The sequence below is a fragment of the Toxorhynchites rutilus genome, chromosome 3 (assembly GCF_029784135.1).
Source record: "Toxorhynchites rutilus septentrionalis strain SRP chromosome 3, ASM2978413v1, whole genome shotgun sequence".
In the NCBI taxonomy this organism is placed as follows: domain Eukaryota; kingdom Metazoa; phylum Arthropoda; class Insecta; order Diptera; family Culicidae; genus Toxorhynchites; species Toxorhynchites rutilus.
Window position 1 is genome coordinate 239,086,723 of NC_073746.1, and position 19,452 is coordinate 239,106,174.

At 42.1% G+C, this 19,452-nt stretch overlaps 1 protein-coding gene across 4 annotated transcripts; it reads left to right on the plus strand.

Annotated features, from left to right (window-relative positions):
• The first annotated feature begins 5,608 nt into the window (after positions 1–5,608).
• LOC129777182 (regulator of nonsense transcripts 1 homolog) lies at positions 5,609–16,592 on the plus strand. 4 transcript variants are annotated; one of them, XM_055783304.1, is made up of 4 exons: positions 5,609–5,673; positions 5,890–6,188; positions 12,277–12,674; positions 12,740–16,592. In XM_055783304.1, exons 2-4 carry the CDS (start codon positions 6,000–6,002, stop codon positions 15,519–15,521), a joined length of 3,369 nt encoding a protein of 1,122 aa, XP_055639279.1. In that variant the 5' UTR covers positions 5,609–5,673; positions 5,890–5,999; the 3' UTR covers positions 15,522–16,592. The 4 variants fall into 4 exon arrangements, with proteins under 4 accessions (XP_055639279.1, XP_055639275.1, XP_055639277.1 ...); XM_055783300.1 differs by having other exon boundaries at positions 5,633–5,772; XM_055783302.1 differs by lacking the exon at positions 5,609–5,673 and adding an exon at positions 5,680–5,819.
• The last annotated feature ends 2,860 nt before the right edge of the window (positions 16,593–19,452 follow it).

Below are 19,452 nucleotides of genomic sequence, written 5' to 3' on the forward strand. Positions count from 1 at the left end.
GCAGTGTTGCAAAATATTTAATGTTGTTCTAGATGTAAGTGAAAAACGATTCGACTAGGATGCCCCGCTCAACATCACAACCATGGTTTAGCCAACATTTTGCAATCCGAACACAGAAGTTTGTTAGCAGTTCATTCGCCTATAAAAGCAGGAGTGAAACTATGACAGACATACAACTGTACTTGTGTTGTACTTCGAAAATTGTATGTCTGTCACCATGTACAGCGCTAGAACGATGCAAGCAACTCGGTACAATCGCTGTATCTGTACCGACCTGTTTCACCGTTGTACATGGCTACAGTTGTACTGCGCGCAGCGCCATAGGCGGTTGGTGGTGGGTAGCATTAACAAGCCGAATCGAAACACTTGGTAAACATTCTTTTCATTGACTTTCTCTTGGGTTAAAAAATCAGATTGGAAACTTGTTTGTTGTGTTTGATAGTTTAGACGCTAAATAAAAATCTTTTTCATTGAAATATGTGGTGAAAATTGATCAGATTTCTGATTGTCCGTTTGAAATACGGTACAATGTACAACCAATGTATGTCTGTCATGCTACGATGGTACTCGTACAACGCTAGTACAGCTGTATGTCTGTCCATGATACTACACTAAACTGACCAGACAGTCCCGCATTTCAACAAAATGTCCCGCGTAAGATTCCGTCCCGCGAAACGTCCCGCATTTAGCAAATAAAACGAAAATGTCCCGCGATATCAATATATTCCAATATCACAACTTGATGTTGATTTTCTTAAATGGATGAACCTCAAAAAAAACTTTTATTTGGCAGACTGTTCAAGAGCGCCTCCAATGCATCTAAAGATTAATACGTTAAGCTGGTTTCATCGCACCGACATTGGGCTTTTTGTTTAGAGATTGTCAACTGGAAGCGACAGCAACAAAATTGGAAAATGATTTTTATAAAAGTCCCCTATTGATCCGCAGGGACCAACGTTAGTCAGTCGAAAAGTTCATCTTTAGTCCCTAGCTCTATCAGGGGTTAACGTTTTAAATAAGCCGGAAGAACTAGTGTATACTCGACAGGAAGAGGCAGAGTTGTTTGATGAAGTATCGTAAATGAAGCGCTGGGCGGTCTTACGGAAGTTGGTCGGAACCTGAACCATGGCTGATGAAGGATGTATATCGGCGTGTTATTTTACCTTTTCGTTGCTTTGGTGGTCGTCTGTCTCTCCATTGGCCATTCGCCCAAAAGTTTTCTACCGGGCGCAGCTGGGGAATTTTGGGAAAGGTGGTGGTCTTCACGACAATGTTCATCTCCAGCCGATTCATCCTCCAGTGATCTTTTGGCATAATAGGCTGGTCCCAGGTTCGGCATAAAGACCACATCACCTTCCCAACTCCGGCAAGCACTTCGTACTATATATATCCCCGTTCACCATATGACTTGAAAGAAGAGCGGCTTGGACATTCCCTTCACGTCTGTCAGAGAATGACCTTCTTCGAGAACTTGATGTGAATGATATATTCGACGTCATCGCTTACCTGGGGAACGTAATGTACCCGGTTCTCTGCCATTCGTTGAATTCTAGCATCAAGTACGTCTCGTCTTTCATTATGAGTACGAAAAGAAGTTTTCCACTTTTTTCGCCAGAAAGAAGTTTTTCACCAGCACCTTAAGCTTAAACTGACCAGACGTCCCGCGTTCCAGCAAAGTGTCCCGCGTCAGATTACGACCCGCGAAACGTCCCGCGTTTGTCAAAACTTAGTTAGTCGCTGGTTCTAGATCGATTTCTCTATGAGCCAAAATTCTTTCGTGATCTGTGTGGGATTGATTGATTGATTCTTTGTTTTTGAGAGGCTTTAAACTTTGCAGTTCATTCGCCTCTAACTGTGTGGGAACCGTAACCGATTGAAACGAATGTTCTGATTCAGTGTTCTGTTGGACAGATTCCGACAATTACTCCATGTACTTCATCATGGAGTAATTGTCGGAATACAATGATCACCTCTTCACCATTTACACACCTTGGCTTAACCTTGGTGTTTCCATGCCTTACACATCACCCCTCGTAGATAGAGAAAAATCTTTCCATGACAAACGTCTGAAGCAAGTTCGTTCGTGTACATTTCTCTTCAATTCAATAAAATAGTTAGTTTAAGTATTCTCGCGTGTGTAATTCTCTGTACCGAATTTCGAAAGCTGTATTCCGCTGTGGTGTTATCTCTGTCCGCCCGTCAGTAATACTATTTCTCGTATTTTTTTCCGACTCATTAAGACAAAAAACTTCTTCCTCTGTTTTGACTACAAGCGTGTAACCGTTAGGAAATCATACGTCTGAATCATCACGACATCATTTTTTGAAATTTTTATCAAATATCATATGCACATTGCTCTGCATATTCGGCAGATAATGTAAACACGAACTTTGGCAGCCTTCTTAGGGAAGGCCAAGACGTCTATGACAAGCTTAAGGATCAACTTAAATACAGACAATAGTTGTAGGACGCGTTGCTTATATCTTCAGCAACACAATTCAGGCGGCTGTGGATCAACTTCACGTAGATGTTGAAGGGATAATTATCAAGATTTCCAGTCATTTTAATATTTATACAGTCGACGCTGAAAGATTTTCATGAGGAAATAAAGGCGGAGTATATGAAAGTTTTGAGTAATCGAGTTTTCAAAATATTTTAACCATTGAAATCCAATGTTTTGTCTATTGATAATAGCCCCAGAGTTTTTTGAGACATTTTCGAAGAAAAATTATCTGAAATGTAGTTGTTAGGCTGCAGTTTTCTATACTGATGGATATTGAGAGTGGCAATATTACATTCAGTTGTTTATTTTTACAGCTCATGTTTACATAATTTATATACACAACGTTGTTTTTTTTATTGGTGTCCCGCGTTAGACCTCTGGTCATATGTTCACATTACTCAAGCTACTCCTTCTGGGTGCTCAGATACGGCCGGTCTCGTCTGACGCTTCCCCATGAAAATGTCCATTTTGGCCAGATTCTTCTCCACGATTTGGCCGGTTGCTTCGATCTCCCGGCTTAAGGAGCGGCAAAGAGATGATATTGTAAATACCAGATCGGCTATATCTGGTGGACACGAAGTGCCTCAGGATGTCCAACTCCTTCGCTTTTGGGTGGAGCTTGCAGTATGGAAAAATCATCAAGTTGCTTGACAGTGCTGCTGCTGCGAACCAACAGCCTTGAATCATTTTTGTTGTACACTCAATAAACGTAAAATTTAAAGAAAATTTGTTCCTATAAATTATCTTACATCGCCATCCGAAATAAGTAAATTTTTTTAAATGCAACGTTAACATTAAAATCGATGAAAAATGAATTGGAATTTTCGAGCATTTCATTTGGTAGTTTTAAGAAAATTGTAGAATTTGAATCGTGCTTGTCAGGCGTTAAAGGTCTGATTGAGCGAGTGATTTTCGGGCGTAAACAAAAACTAAACCACCGAAATATCACTCAGAAAGAAATAATACTGATCAGTTTAGACTCGCTAAACTATGGTCTATGTTCACATAACGTATATACATAACGTTCTGTTTTTTTGTGTCCCGCGTTAGACCTCTGACCATCTGGTCACTTTATACTACACTTTAGGGCATCCGCACCAATGCGTTGTTACAGACATTTTGACAACCCTCACCAAAACGCAGCAACCCCACTGGTGGTTGCGGTTCAGGTGTGGGAAATAGTAATCTGCCTCTCGGTGAATAGTGAGTTAACAAATTTGGGAACGCGATAGCAACCGAGCCAAGTGTTGCTATTTTCAACAAATGTCAAACATCTGTTGTGGGTTTCATTCGTCTTGTGTCCGTTTTTTGTGATTTTGCTCTGAAGTATTATTTCGGAAGTGTATGTGTATTACATTTATCTACCAAAAAATGAACGTGACTTAAAGAGAATCAACTGATACTTGTCATTTCTTCTAGTAATAGCAATCGTATTTAGCAACCTGCGTTGCGAAAAAGAAGTGATACTATAGTAACCGCGATAGCAACGACGGGTGCGCAAATCGACGAGTTAATAGATTGGCAACGGCTAAAACTCCAGACTAGAAGCCTTGAATAGTAACGCATTGGTGCGGATGCCCTTACTGTTTCGCATGAAATTTGTCGGAAACATATTGTTCACTTCGAATGAACACTGTTGAGCCTAGCTACACTTTTTCAACTTTGAGTATGATTTTCAATAAATCATCTGTGGTTTCACTACGTTCGAATATACGCTTCGATTTGTTTATGGCATTATGTTGGTATTCATATCTCTCACCTATACTGACAAGTTCGACCGTTTCGATTGTTCAGTTAGATCCTGACAGCTGCTTTGTTCGCACGTGTTTCGGATCGTCTTCGAGATGAAGAACGGCGAATAATCCAAGTGTGGAAAAGATTTTGCAGTAATAATGAAAAAGTACTCGTGAGAACGAAGTTTTGATTCATTATAACTCTCAAGTCGCGGATAGATTGTACGCGTTCCAATGGATCATTATTTATCCGATATTAGTGTGCCATGTTTACAAAAATGTCCAATTAGCCGCATTACAGGTCTGTATGATTAACTAAATGGACAAATTAGAGGTGAATCCCTATATTGTTTTATGCAACCAGAATTGAAACTTCATCTAAAAACAGAACCGGTTCTCTTGCATGCATCTCTACTAGGTCAATACCGCATCTCCGCAATGAACATTTTATATGTTTTGATTTTCTATAAATTCGAACTAAATCCTACAAATGACGCAATCCGAATTAGCCGCAGATCGGCGGTGGTATCTCGCAAGTAAATCGGTGTTTCACCAATTGCCCGGTTAGTTTGAAACGGTTCGACCAAGCGTCAGCAAGTTTTTTACTTCTCGATTATTTCCATTGCAGTTATTTCATTCACGATTTTTTACGGGAATCCTGCACAATATAGTTATATCACATTTATTGCAAAACTATTAGAGCCCCCGCAGACTGCATACATTTTATCGGCAGACAGTTTGATCGAGTTGGCCTTGGTGCAAAAACCGACCCAACTGAATCGGTGTAATGTGCGCATATGTATATCTCTCCATACTGCTTACGTCGGCCGAACAAACTATCGGCCACAAAAAAGTCTGCAGTCTGCGGGGGCTTCAATTGTTATTTTTCAAAATATTTAGAAAGGTTTGTAAGGTCACAAGTAGACTAGAAATATTCTGACGCGGAACAACGTCATACGCGTACCGTGCTCGAGTATACGAGTTATGATTTTGCGCTCTAAATGTCCAAATCAAAATAGCTAATACAATTATGGAAATTTCTTCAGATCGTGATGCAATGGTTTTGAATTGCAATTAATGATACAGAACCCGTTCGATTTTAGCACGTTTCGTTTTTGGCACGGTTCGATTTTAGCACATGTGCCAGAATATTGCTAGTCTACTTGTGACATTACGCTTTTTCTGGATGGTTGTTTCTATTGCAGTTGTTTTCTGGAACGATTTATTCCGGTCACGGATTGTACAGACGTGTGAAAATAGATTTTAGCGCCATGTAAAATATTCGAAAATATCATCTAGCATCCCTGATCAAGTGAAACACGACGTCGAAGTGTCAAATATCGTCTGTCAATTGAGATTTCACAAATCGCGTTTTCCTTTTTTCCCTTCGCTCACATATCACAAACACATCAGAGCCTTTCACACGAGACGGAAGAGGTACGGTGACAAAGGAAACACCATCGCGTATTTCTTTTCAAATGTGCTGCTGCGAAGAAAATAAAGGCAGAATTTTTTGCAAAATTTCCCCAATATCTGGTAAAATATCATTTTAAAGTTAGCGCCATTAGTTGCTTGCAGTAAAAGTAATCGTAAAAAGGTGTGGAAACCTGTAAATATCGCAATAAAAGTCCTGATTTGCTCGATCTCTTCTAGGGCAAGAATTGACGTGAGCTGGAAATAGCAATAGCAAGAAGAAGCAGGCAGGTTCATCATCATCAAGGCGAAGAAGACCAAAGTGTAGCGCAAACAATATTCAACAAACGATGAGTGTAGATACTTACGATGGCGCGGTCGGATCCCAAACTCTGACCTTCCTAGACACCGAGGAGAACGACCTGATCGGGGCGGACACCCAGGGAACGGACTTCGACTTCCGCGATTTCACCATTCCCTCGCAGAGCCAAACGTTGGCCTCCCAGTTGGATCATCTTGGCGGGGTCGCAGCTGGTCAGGTATGGCTTATTTTTTAATGGTTTCAATGTCTAGTTTGGCAATTCGCGAGCTTCTGTGCAAATATGACTGCTGGCGCATGAATTATTTGCAAAAAAAAAAAGATTGTGCCTCAATCCCACAAGGAAGGATGGAATTTAACGTTGAAGGTAGACGCGTTTACACAGTTTCTTTCATGAAACAAGAAACTTGAGAACATTTGCTGGGATCGATATTATAATATATGTTCTAAAGATAATAGAAAATTTCAAAACATCATTTAAATATGTTACTTATAAATTTAGTTCAGACAAATGCAAATCATACCGAATCTGTTCAGAAAAAGATGAATTCTGAGCAATACTAAACTTGGTTTTTCTAGATCTTCAACGTAGTAAAAGCAGGAAGTCATGTACGTTAAATGGATCAATTTTAACGGATAGAATCCGAAGTAAGGATAAACATCCAGCACATCCTTTTCGTACAATTATATACCTACATCTGAGACGAGATTTTTCATAGTTTTAATTGGAGACATATAAATTACACTTTGTTTTTCTATAACATTTGTATATAATTTCTCATTATGAAACTCAAATTTTTTGAAAGTCTGATGTAATATTTTGCAATATTTTTCTCATTATACATATCATAAGAAGTATAGTAATGCTGTCATGTCGATCGTGTAATTTAAATTCTCAGAGATCCTTCGAAGAAGAAGTGCTGTTATGTGGCAGAAAAAGACCAACAAAAAATCTCCAGTATCTTGAATCTTACCTTGGGCAATAGCCAATAGTCTGATTTTAGCGACGAGCCACCACGCCAGCGAGGCCGACAGAACCAGATCATTAAACCTGGCCCTACACTGGAAGGCCTATGACCTGGTTGTTAGGAATAGAAGGTCCAGTTCCGGTGATCATCGTCTCCATTTACCTACCATGTAGCAAGATCCCAGATTTAAAAAGCAAACTGCTAGAGATGTTTAAAAGCTCGAAGGATCCTAAAAACGTTCTGCGGGTTTTAACGCTCACCATCACAACTGAAGGATGCAAGCAACGAACGCTAGGGTGAACATCATCGGTGATTTTTCGAATGGTTGGAACCGACAACTTCTGTCGAAGTCGTGGCAGTTCAGCCATTGACATTTTCGCAGCCAGCATTGACTTGGTAGGTAAACTGGGGTGGAATCAAGCAGACGATTTACATGGAAGTGACCATTATCTGATTTCGATCATCCTTAACGCATCGCCCAACCCTGAGAACAGAACGCTGCGCTGGTGGCCTGAGGACATCCTGCGTGCGGCAAAATGAATTCGGTACGATGGCCCGGAGAAATGAACTGGTATCGAGCGCAACACATAAGTGTGAGGCGACTAATGAGACGAGCCAAACTGGAAAGTTGGACTGGCTTCCTGGCATCCATCAACGAAAGCCGTTCCTCTGGGGACCTATGGAGACGTGTGAACGCGCTGAATGGCAAAAGAAAACTTCAAACCCCTATCCTGCCAGCGAATGACACGACCTACAGCGATCCAATCGACACCGCGAACGGCAATATTTACTGCCGTCACTACAGAGGCGAACCAGCCCAGGAGGCTGAAAGCCTCTCAAATAAAGAATTAAAAAAAAAGACCGCGAACATGCTAGGGGAATATTTCGCTGAACTGTCCTCAATTTCGGGATATGATTCTGAGTTCATTCGAAGGCAAACAGCGGAAACGAGTCAATCGATTCGTGGTTCCGAACAAACACTTTTCCGTCGAGGATAGCGAATCGATGACTCGTCACCTACTTGACTGAAAAAAGGATGTTGGACTGCCGACAATTCGCCTTTCAACCGGGGATGGACACAAACACGTATTTCGCATCGCTTCGAGATATGATAGCTGAAGCTAGGAAGAATCGACAGAATCTGGAGATGGTAGCCCTGGATCTGAAGAAGGCACTGGCTGAATGGTAGACGGCAACCTGCTGTACTTACCGAAAAACTTCGCGACAAACCGGACCTTCAAGGTAAAAGTTGGAAACACCAGTTCCAGGCGTCTCCATGAAGAAACTTGTGTACCTCAATGTTCGTCCTAGCCGTAACCCTCTTTCTGATAGCGATGAACATCCTTTTCCGGATACTACCGATGGGAGTATTCGTATTCACCTATTCAGACGACATCCTTTCGGTAGTGGCGATCCAGGCAGTTACCAATGTTGTCGATAAATAGGCTGTCGAACGAAGTTTTCGGCTTTCGACGCAAAAGAGTAGTCACATGGCGGTCTGCAGTAGGATTGGGCGATCTCGGATCGATCTTTTCCATTCCGATTTCCGATTTTTTGGATCGATCTATTATACTCGATTTTTTTGCTTTCGATCTTTTCAATTTTAGAAACATTTTTTGTTTTTCAATATACACCCAGGATTTTTTTTCTGCGGGGGATACGTACCTCGTAAAAAAAACCGCATTAATTGGAAAATCCGCGTAAAAAACCGCGTTAATTGGAAAATGCGCGCAAAAAAACCGCGTTAATTGGAAAATCCGCATAAAAACAGGAAGTGGGTTATATCTATGGTATAACCGCAAGGGTGATGTAAGACTATCGTTGATTTAGAGATCATTTGTATGAAGTTGAATCTGAATTCATTCTGAATGAATGAATATTTGGAGAACTTCGAAAACGAGAGCGTTACGTTGGAGGCACAAGGTTTTATGCATCCAATATTGGATACGGAAATATCCTACTGATGGGGAAGAATAATCTTCAGAAGCTATCCTGTTGATTGCGATTGATTGAAAAATCACAAAACCTAATGTATTTGGTCACAGTGTTACATGGATAGAAAACATTGAAATAAACTCTTTCACATGAATGCATTTTTAAATTCCTAGAGGAACTGGCAGATTATTTTCCGGATCTTTCTCGATCCAAACGGAAAGAATTCCGTGCGTGTATGTGTGTGTGTAGCGGCTGCTTCGAGATCTTCCCGGGGAACCGTTTGTAGCATCACTCTCCTCCTGATGGATTCCCTTCTGGCCTAAGGTGCACAAACAGGCTCTTGGTGACACCGTTCATCCGCGCTTTCATGATAAATGAAGAGCTTCACCACAACAGCGACAACATGCTCCAATCGCTGTTCAATTAGAACTGAGTGGATTTCCGAGCGGCGCTCGCTTATATACCGATTGGTGATTTCAATAGCCTATTTTGAAAGCAAATTTAAGACTATTGAAACAAGTTTTTGAATCAGAAAGTAACAAGTATAGAACGCGTAGACATTTTATCTTTCGAATGAAGTGTTTATCATACCATTTCGTTCAGTTGTTTAGGAGCTATTAACACTCAAAATCTCGGTTTCCGGCGTAACGCTTTCGTTTTCGAAACTTTGATTTTACACCCCGGTATAGAAATGAAAGACGTAGTCCTACGTCAAAAAAACCGCGCAAAAAAAAAACCTGGGTGTACATCGATTTTTCATTTCGTCAAAGGCCATCTAATATTTTTTTTAAACATAATGTCACCATTTGGATCGCTTCTTCTATGATTTACTTATGTACAAATGCTGACGGAGAGAGAACTAGCGGCAGCTACTGAGGGGATGTTCTGTAACCAGTTGAGCATAGAATGAACTTGATGTTGATATCAATTACAGGCGAAAGGTTGTTTTTTCGCGCTGGCGCTGGCGCCTAAATCAAGAATCGGTTTCGACTGAATGACAGATGTATGGCATGATTGGCTTTTATGGGATCATTGTCAGTTGAGTTCTGGGCGGTTGTTGAATTTCTAACAATGCTTTTTCAGATAATTTATTTAATAAAACGACTGCCTAACGGCACAAGATGAATGCCCTGAGGCTGTGGTTTTCATACTGAGGAATAAACAAAATGCTTTTAATGTTTGCATAGAAATATTAAATTTGCATTGCCTGTTGAAAAAAGAGTGGATATTCATATAGAATGCGCAGATAAATCTAAAACAAGCTTTTAATTTTTCAAGGATCGATTTGACAAAGATCGATTCGGCAAAGATCGATTCTTTGGTACCGATTTAATCAGTGGATCGATCCCTAAGCCGGTGGCGTAGCGTAGCGGCGCGCCGTTTCGAAAATCGATTCGACAAGATCGATCTTTTTATAAAGATCGCCCAATCTTAGTCTGCAGTCACAGACACCAAGGTTGCAAAATTTACAACGACCGCATTCCCCGCCGTAAAACGTTGAGGATCTTGGGATTGGTGGTCGATTGCAACTTGAATTTTCAGCACCTTTTCAACGAGGTGAAGAAGAGCTGTACAACCCGGTCAAACATCTTCTAATCTCACCATCAACAAACCATCAACAGCCGCCTCACCTACTGTCTCGAATTGACGTGCCTGACCAAAGATAAACTCTTAAAAACTCTATCAATAATTTACAACAATGCACTACGGATCATCTCTGGCCTGCTACCATCAATACCAGCAGACTCGGTATGCACTGAAATAGGGGAGCCGCTTTCCAAAAGAGTCTCGGCTCAAAACAAAGAGTCGCGTTTTGTTCAGAGCTTCACTTCAGGGTTCACTTTCAGCGCGGGTTAACGAATTCTCTACCGCATCACTTTTTTTCGTCGGCGTTCTAGAAAGGCACGATTTTACGAACGGATTGACTTGTTCTCCGTTCATTTGACTACGAGGATACATTTTTTGCTCCCTGAAACATGAAATCATGTCAAATTTGGTTCCATTTGCTTGATTAGTTCTCGAGTTATGCAGAAATTTGTGTTTCATTTGTATGGCAGCCCCCCTCAAAGAGGGGGGAGAGATCTCGAGCCACCGTAGAAACATTTATTGCCCCCTTAAATCTTCACATGCCAAATTTGGTTCCATTTGCTTAATTAGTGCTCGAGTTGTACAGAAATTCGTGTTTCATTTGTATGGGAGACCTAACATCCTTGTTTCTTCTCCTTCGTGATAAGGAGAACAAGAACAGCCGGTATCTTCGAACGGCGCAGATTTCCCATCCTCGTCAAACGATCAGATTCTCCAAACTCAGCCTTGCTCCAGAGACACGTTCGAAATGCTGGAATGTTTCTCGTATCTGCTCCATTCTTGTTGCGCTCGTGCTGATTACCGACACATCGACGGCGTACGCAACTATGAGGTCTGAATCACATATCTCCTCCAGCCGTCTAAGCAATGGGTTTAGATAGACGACGAAGAGGTGCATGTAGAGAGGATTTCCCTGGCGAACAGATCTCTCGATGGGGAATGCTATCGACAGACGCCCGTTTAACAAAAGTCGAGAGGTAGACAAGTTTCTGATTTTGGCGAGTAGACGAACGAAATTCGGATTGAATCCGTGCGAGCACATGTTTTGGAAAAGGAAGGTCAGATCGACGACATCGAAAGGGTGACGGAGATCGAATGATGCCAGTAAGCCACGTTGTTTACTTTTGATCAGCTGGGCGATACGATCTTTTAGCGCGAGAGTGGCCTGGAAAATATTCCGGCCGAAGTTTGAGGACTTTTGGCTTTCGGTTAGCACATGGTGAGCACTCATCACGTTCTCCAGACGCTGCTTAAGAATGCGTGAGAAGATTTTATAGTCGAAGTTTAGTAACGAGATCGGTCTATACGAGTGCGCTGTTTGACCATTTCTCTTTTTCTTCACTAGGACGATCACACCATCAACAAATTCGGCCGGGAAGTCACCGCCGGGTGACTTGTTCGGGTTGCTTGTCTTGATGGCTGTGATAATATCGGACGGATCTATTTCATCCATGCAAGATTCACTTATTGGATCGTTTTCTGGAATCAGTCTCTCGCACTCAAATGTGTTCGTTGTGGCTCTTTCTGTCTGATCCGCAGCGTACAGCGATTTGTAGTAGTCAAACTTGTACTGTTCTATCGCAGCAGGGTCGTCGATGAGTTGGTCGTGGTTTGCATGTGAAATAAATTAACGTTAATAATAAGTTTAATGTAAGCGCACCTCACGACACTGTTTCGGCAGTTTTTGCTGAGACGGACCAGCCCAGGAGGCTTAAAGTCTCAAAAAGGAAGAATATAAAAAAACCTAGGACACTTTCACTACTGCAATGACTTATATTTTTTTACAAAAACAATATGAAATGAATATTGTTTCCACAGATCAATGGATTCGGACGTCGGTTGGGTTCGGATGTGTCGAAAATAGCTGGAATTACCTCCGCTATCGGGGAGCTCCAGTTCGAGGAAGAAGATGACGATGCGTTGTTGCGAGGTCAGGAGCTTCCGCCGCATGCTTGCCGCTACTGTGGCATACACGAACCAAGCACCGTCGTCATGTGTAACATCTGCAAAAAATGGTTCTGCAACGGCCGAGGAAGTACATCCGGATCGCACATTGTCAACCATCTGGTGCGAGCAAAGCATCGTGAGGTGACGTTGCACGGCGATGGACCGCTGGGAGAAACCGTTCTCGAATGCTACTCGTGTGGCGTGAGGAACGTGTTCGTTCTCGGTTTCATACCGGCGAAGGCGGACTCGGTTGTGGTGTTGCTCTGCAGGTTAGGATTGGTGGAGAACAAAAAAAAACAGATTTCTTGCTAACATTATTCTTTATTGTTCGCAGACAACCTTGTGCAGCCCAGAACTCGATCAAGGACATGAACTGGGATCAGGAACAATGGAAGCCGCTGATCGCCGATAGGTGCTTTTTATTCTGGCTGGTAAAGGTCCCAACTGAGCAAGAGCAACTTCGTGCTCGTCAAGTATCTGCGGCGCAAATTAACAAACTAGAGGAGTTATGGAAGGAAAATGTCGACGCTACGTTTCAGGATCTGGAGAAGCCCGGGATAGACAAGGAACCCTCTCCGGTACAGTTCCGTTACGTGGACGGATATCAGTATCAGAACATTTTCGGACCGCTGGTTAAACTCGAGGCGGATTACGATAAACGGCTGAAGGAAAGCCAGACGCAGGAGAATATTGAGATTCGTTGGGATACTGGGTTGAATAAGAAAACGATTGCTTATTTCACGCTGGCCAAAAACGATGGCGATATGAAGCTGATGCACGGCGATGAATTGCGGCTGAGATATACCGGTGAATTGCACAAACCGTGGAGTTGCGTCGGCCATGTCATCAAGGTGCCAGATAATTACGGCGAAGATGTTGGATTGGAACTGAAACATAATCACCAAGCTCCTATTGAATGCACTTCGCACTTTGCGGTGGATTTTATCTGGAAGGGAACTTCGTTCGACCGGATGCAGATGGCTTTGCGAAAATTTGCCGTTGACGATAACAGTGTGTCGAATTATATCTACTCTCGCTTGCTCGGCCATGGCAGACAGGACGGTTCGGATGACGTTACGTTCCGAATCAATAATTTGCCGAAACATTTCAGTGCACCAAATTTGCCGGATTTGAATCGCTCTCAAGTTTACGCTGTTAAACACGCCTTGCAACGACCTTTGAGTTTGATTCAAGGCCCTCCCGGTACTGGTAAGACAGTCACCTCAGCCACCATCGTCTATCAATTGGTGCGATTAAACGGGGGTCCGGTTCTTGTTTGCGCGCCAAGTAACACAGCGGTGGATCAGTTGACGGAGAAAATCCATCGTACCAATCTGAAGGTGGTTCGTGTTTGTGCAAAATCTCGTGAGGCTATTGATTCCCCAGTTAGCTTTCTGGCATTGCACAATCAGATTCGCAACATGGAACAGAACAGTGACTTTAAGAAACTACAACAATTGAAAGACGAAACGGGAGAGCTTAGCTCTTCCGATGAAAAACGCTATCGCATGCTAAAGAAACAGGCCGAACGCGAACTGCTGGAGGCAGCCGATGTGATTTGCTGCACTTGCGTTGGCGCTGGAGATCCTAGATTACAAAGAATCAAGTTTAGCTCGATTTTGATCGATGAATCGATGCAGTCCACCGAACCGGAATGTATGGTTCCGGTTGTTCTTGGCGCAAAACAACTGATTCTTGTTGGGGATCACTGTCAACTGGGACCAGTAGTTATGTGCAAGAAGGCGGCCAAGGCAGGATTGTCTCAAAGTTTGTTCGAAAGACTTGTCGTGTTAGGGATTCGTCCATTCCGTCTAGAGGTCCAATATCGCATGCATCCCGAGTTGTCGCAATTTCCGTCTAACTTTTTTTACGAGGGCAGCCTTCAAAATGGTGTTTGTGCTGAAGAACGTAAGCTCAAAGTGGACTTCCCTTGGCCCTCCCCCGACACGCCCATGTTCTTCCTTGTGACCCAGGGCCAGGAGGAGATCGCTGGTTCTGGTACATCTTATCTGAATCGTACGGAAGCTTCTAATGTGGAGAAAATTACAACCCGTTTCCTCAAAGCTGGTGTGAAACCGGAGCAGATTGGAATTATCACACCGTACGAAGGGCAGCGGGCTTATTTGGTTCAATATATGCAATATCAAGGCTCGCTGCACTCAAAACTTTATCAAGAGATCGAGATCGCTAGCGTTGATGCGTTTCAAGGTCGTGAAAAAGATATCATCATCATGTCTTGCGTCCGTTCCAATGAGCACCAAGGAATTGGATTTTTGAACGACCCGAGAAGATTGAACGTCGCGTTGACCCGAGCTAAATACGGTATAATAATCGTAGGAAACCCCAAAGTTCTTTCCAAACAACAATTATGGAACCATCTTTTGAACTTCTATAAGGATAAGAAGGTACTGGTAGAGGGTTCTCTCAATAATTTGAAGGAATCGATGATTCAATTTACGAAGCCCAAGAAAATCGTTAACACACTGAACCCGGGCTCACACTTTATGAACAATATAATGTACGACGCAAAGGAGGCAGGATATTTCGAAAGAAACCATGGCTCTGGATTCGCAAACAATTCTTTTGGTAACCCTGGACCTGTGGGAAGCATGATGAATGGACCGCGCAACCCGCCGCTAGATATGTTCGCTAGGACGCATGACCCCATTAGCTACATTTCACCGGAGCGCGCCCAAGCGGCAATGAATAATATGCCCGTTCCGGTTGGAATGTTTATGAACATGTCGAATGTTCCCCCACGTTTCTTCCAGCAGCAACAGGCAATGCAAGCAGCTAAGCAAGCTCGACGCACCAAGATCGGCCCCAGCGTTGTCGGCACCAAACCGAAACTGCGTCCTATTGGACCTCCCTCGAGCCAAAACAATTCTTCGGGTGCCATTGGATCGAGCTCGCTAACGCAGGGAATGTCACAAAACATGTCGCAACCAGGATTCAGCCTATCGCAGCAACCGGACTTCTCCCAGGATTACATGGTCGAGTATCAATCCCAAGTGGATGGACTTTTGTCGCAGGATTCCACCTTTGGTCAGAGTCAATCCGCCGCCGATCGTCTGGTATTTGAACTACCACCGAATCAGTTCTCTCAACCGTATTGATAGAGGACAGGATGAACAGGATGGCGCACAGCCCGGGGGAATATTTGAAAAGCAGTAATAGCAAAATCGTCTATGCCAAATCACCAATTCGCAGTTATAACGAGTAATGATCAAAAAGAGGAAACAAGGGAAGGTGAAACCCGTATGGAACCGCATTAGCAGGGGGTAGGAAACCTCCTTGGTGTACCCTGGTGCTTGTCCCCGCGCCGTCGCCGCCGTCGTCGTTATCGTCGTCTTGTCGGATAGGAAAAATGCGGGAGTAATCTGGAATACGGAGAGCGACTCTAATGCGACAGAAGCAGTGGCTGCTGAAACCTTTTCCCTAGAAACAGCAGCAGCAGCAAGCAGCATAAATCTGGAAAAGCAAACAACACAGCTAAAACAACAAATCTTTCAATAAAAACCTTCATCGATACAGGATGATGAAAACCTCTCATTTGGCTTGATTCACACTAGTTCTTCCGCGAACATCGGCGAATCTAATGCCAACGGCCGCAGCCGGTGCGTTCTCATCCACCGGGATCATAAGTTCCGAGTCCCGAAGAGAAGGAGGAACAATGAATCGCTGAACGGGGTTTGGGAGATGTTCCTGCAGTATGTGAAGTTGGGAGTCTAGTTCTTCGAAAATTCCGTTCCATTTTTTCCACGTAAACTCATTCGTTCTGTAGCCTTTGTTTCTTATTTTGTTCTATTTTCCGGTTTAACACGTAGCTACTGGTAGATAGCTATTGCATCTATTCATGCTAAAGCGGACAGCCTGTGGAATTCGATCAACAAACGTTATCTTATATGCCAGTAGAATCAACACAAAAGACAAAAAAAAATCAGTTCAACGAATTGCTATATTTTAATACAGCCTCTATCGTGTAGAAGGGTTGATAAGGGGGCGTACCTTTGCGAATCCATTCGCTTATTTTGTTTTGGTTAATTCTTAATAAAAATGACAGAGTCCTCAATCAAATTTTATAATTATGGCCGTACAACCTACAAACATTAATCGGAACAGTAAGATTGCTAATGTTGCAAAAATATGTTCAAAGTGCAGACCATTTTCTAAATAAATAGTTTCTTTCGGCAGAACATGTTCGTAGTTTTTCATCCGAAAATTCTTCATACTATTGGGGAGAGGAAATCCACAATTTTTCGGGTGAATGGATGTAGTTATCGAGATCTACTGTTCTGTCACATGTGCAAGTTAGAAACACCCGGTTTTTCATTTCATTGTTTTTTTTTCTTTAATCCATACCATACTTTTACCTAGTCTTAATGATTTTCTTAAAACTAAATCAAATACAATACAAGAGATGAACCAGCCTACGGCTGAAAGTCTCTATAATAAAGAATAAAAAAAAATCAAATACAATTATCAAAAAGAATAAAAACAATACAACATTTATCCTGATTATCATACAGATTTTCACGTCATCCGCATAAAATAAGCGCCATCCAATTGGAAATAGCAAGGACACTTCGTTGATGAATAGTGATAACAACAATGGGACTAAGTTGCTTCCTTGAGGCACTCCCGAAAGATTAGTGAAAGTCGCAAACTGCGCAGGTCCAATTTTGATACACATCCGTCTATCTGTTAGGTACGAGTTTAACCATGTCGTAAATTTGGGATGAAATCCCGAGTTTTTTCAGCCTTGGTATCAAGATTTTGTGATCGATACGGTGGAAAGCAACCAGTGTACACTGCGTCCACCTGAGTGCCTTGCTTTATATTGCGCAGACAGATAGAAACATTTATTCATTTAACTGGCTTTCCGTCTTATGACAAGGCCTGATGAACAATATTCCTCCAATTCACTCGGTTGTAGGCTGTCGGTCTCCAATTTCTTGGGCTCCGCCAAATCTCCCTCCACCTGGTCTGACCATCTAGCTCGCTGTGCTCCTGATCGTCTTGTACCTACCGGATTTGAGGCAAACACTATCTTCGCAGGGTGATTGTCCGGCATTCTTATAACATGCCCTGTCCACCGTATCCGTCCAGCTTTGATCACCTTTTGAATACTGGGTTCGTCGAAGAGCTGTGCTAGTTCATGGTTCATTCTTCGCTTCCATACTCCGTTCTCTTGCACGCCGCCGAAAATCGTTCATAGTACTCGTCTTTCGAAAACTCCGGGCACTCTCAGGTTCTTCTCGAGCATTGTCCACGTTTCATGCCCGTAGAGAACAGACGGTCTAATAAGCAGTGTATACTTTGTACTTTGGCTCAGTCTGTTCGACCGCATTTGCTTGTGAAGCCCATAGTAGGCACGACTTCCGCTTATAATACGCCTCCGAATCTCGCGGCTGTTGTCATTGTCCGGCATCACCAGCGCCAAGGTAGACGAACTCGTCAACAACCTCGAACTCATCGCCGTCGATGTCAGCATGTACTTCGTTTTAGACGCATTTATTTTCAATCCAATCTTCACTGCTTCGCGTTTTAGTCTGGTATACGCTTCAGCCACCGCCGCAAATGTTCTGCCAACAATATCCATGTCATCAGGAAAGCAGATGGACTGATTAGATTTGTTGAAAATCGTGCCCCTCGTGCTTATATACGCTCGGTTCATAACACCCTGTAACGCTATGTTGAATAGCAAGTAGGAGAGGCCACCACCTTGCCGAAGTCCCCTGTGGGGTACGAATAAATTCGACAGTCCACCCGAAATCCGCACATAGCATTGCGTACGAAAGTCCACAATATATGAATAAGATACGTCCATACTAATTCATAACATTTACTTGCAAGGTAGAACGTAATATACCACACAAAATTGAATCAATCAAAATGTGATTCGTTTTATCTACGAAATAAGAGTGGCTCTAAAATTCAATCGAATTGTAAAATTGTTTTATGAAATCACTAATTAAATTATGATTAGAAAAATTATTTCGAGAAAAATGTTAATGTTCGGAATTATTTGAATTTAAGAAAACGATTTTAGGTTGCATCGATTAACTGTCTGCTGTCTATCGGGCGGGAGACGATGGCAAAATAAAATCGACACGAAACAATGTTATTGCACGTTGTGAGTCTGCCAGTCACTTCGGTCGGTACAATAGGTAATTAAAACTCCCACGACGAGTGTCATAAGATCTCAGTTGATCGTCTCTTGTACATATTCCAAACAAGTTCTCATCATCTGCTCTATACAATGGTGTTCAGTCGCAAGTGCACTGAAGAGAGATCCGATGTATGAGTAATTCCAAATGAAATCGACAAATGACAAAACATGAGTATTTTTGATTCGAATGAAAGCTTGTATTCCACATATTTCGTTTTCCACAGCATTTGGGAATTTTTTGACTCAAACGTTATTTACGTTTCGTTTCGATTTTGGTAAGAGAAATCTTTGATAATCGATTTTTTAGGAATTTTCGAAAATTTTAATTTTTGTATGTTAACAATCATGTTTAGCCATAAATTACGAATCCTGATGTAATTTAGAACAAAAAAAGATCATTATCAATCTCCTTCTAAATGCAGCAATCCTCGAGATATAAAAAAAAATATTTCCAATCTTTTGTCTTTTTTATAGTAAATAGGCCCTTTTAATATGTTTGTCGTGTTATACCGTCATTTTAATGAAATTTTATGAATTTACTTATAATTTCCAACAACTTTTCCAAATCCATCATTATGGTAAAAATTTATGTTTAGGAATTACGTTGAGAAACATTTGAAGACATATGGGTTAATACAAAACGTAGCGATATTAAAAAATCTTTAAAATATTATTCGTGTTGCACAATCAAAACACAAACAGTTTTTGAAGTCGAATTGAAATCTCAACAACACAAATGCATCTCGTTGATTCAACCGGACGTTATGGGTACAAAAATAATTACCTTGTTTACGATGCCTAGATTGTACCTGAAGTTAGGTATCTTTAAGGTAGCTCTGTATATGTATACTAGCTGACCCGGCAAACTCCGTCGC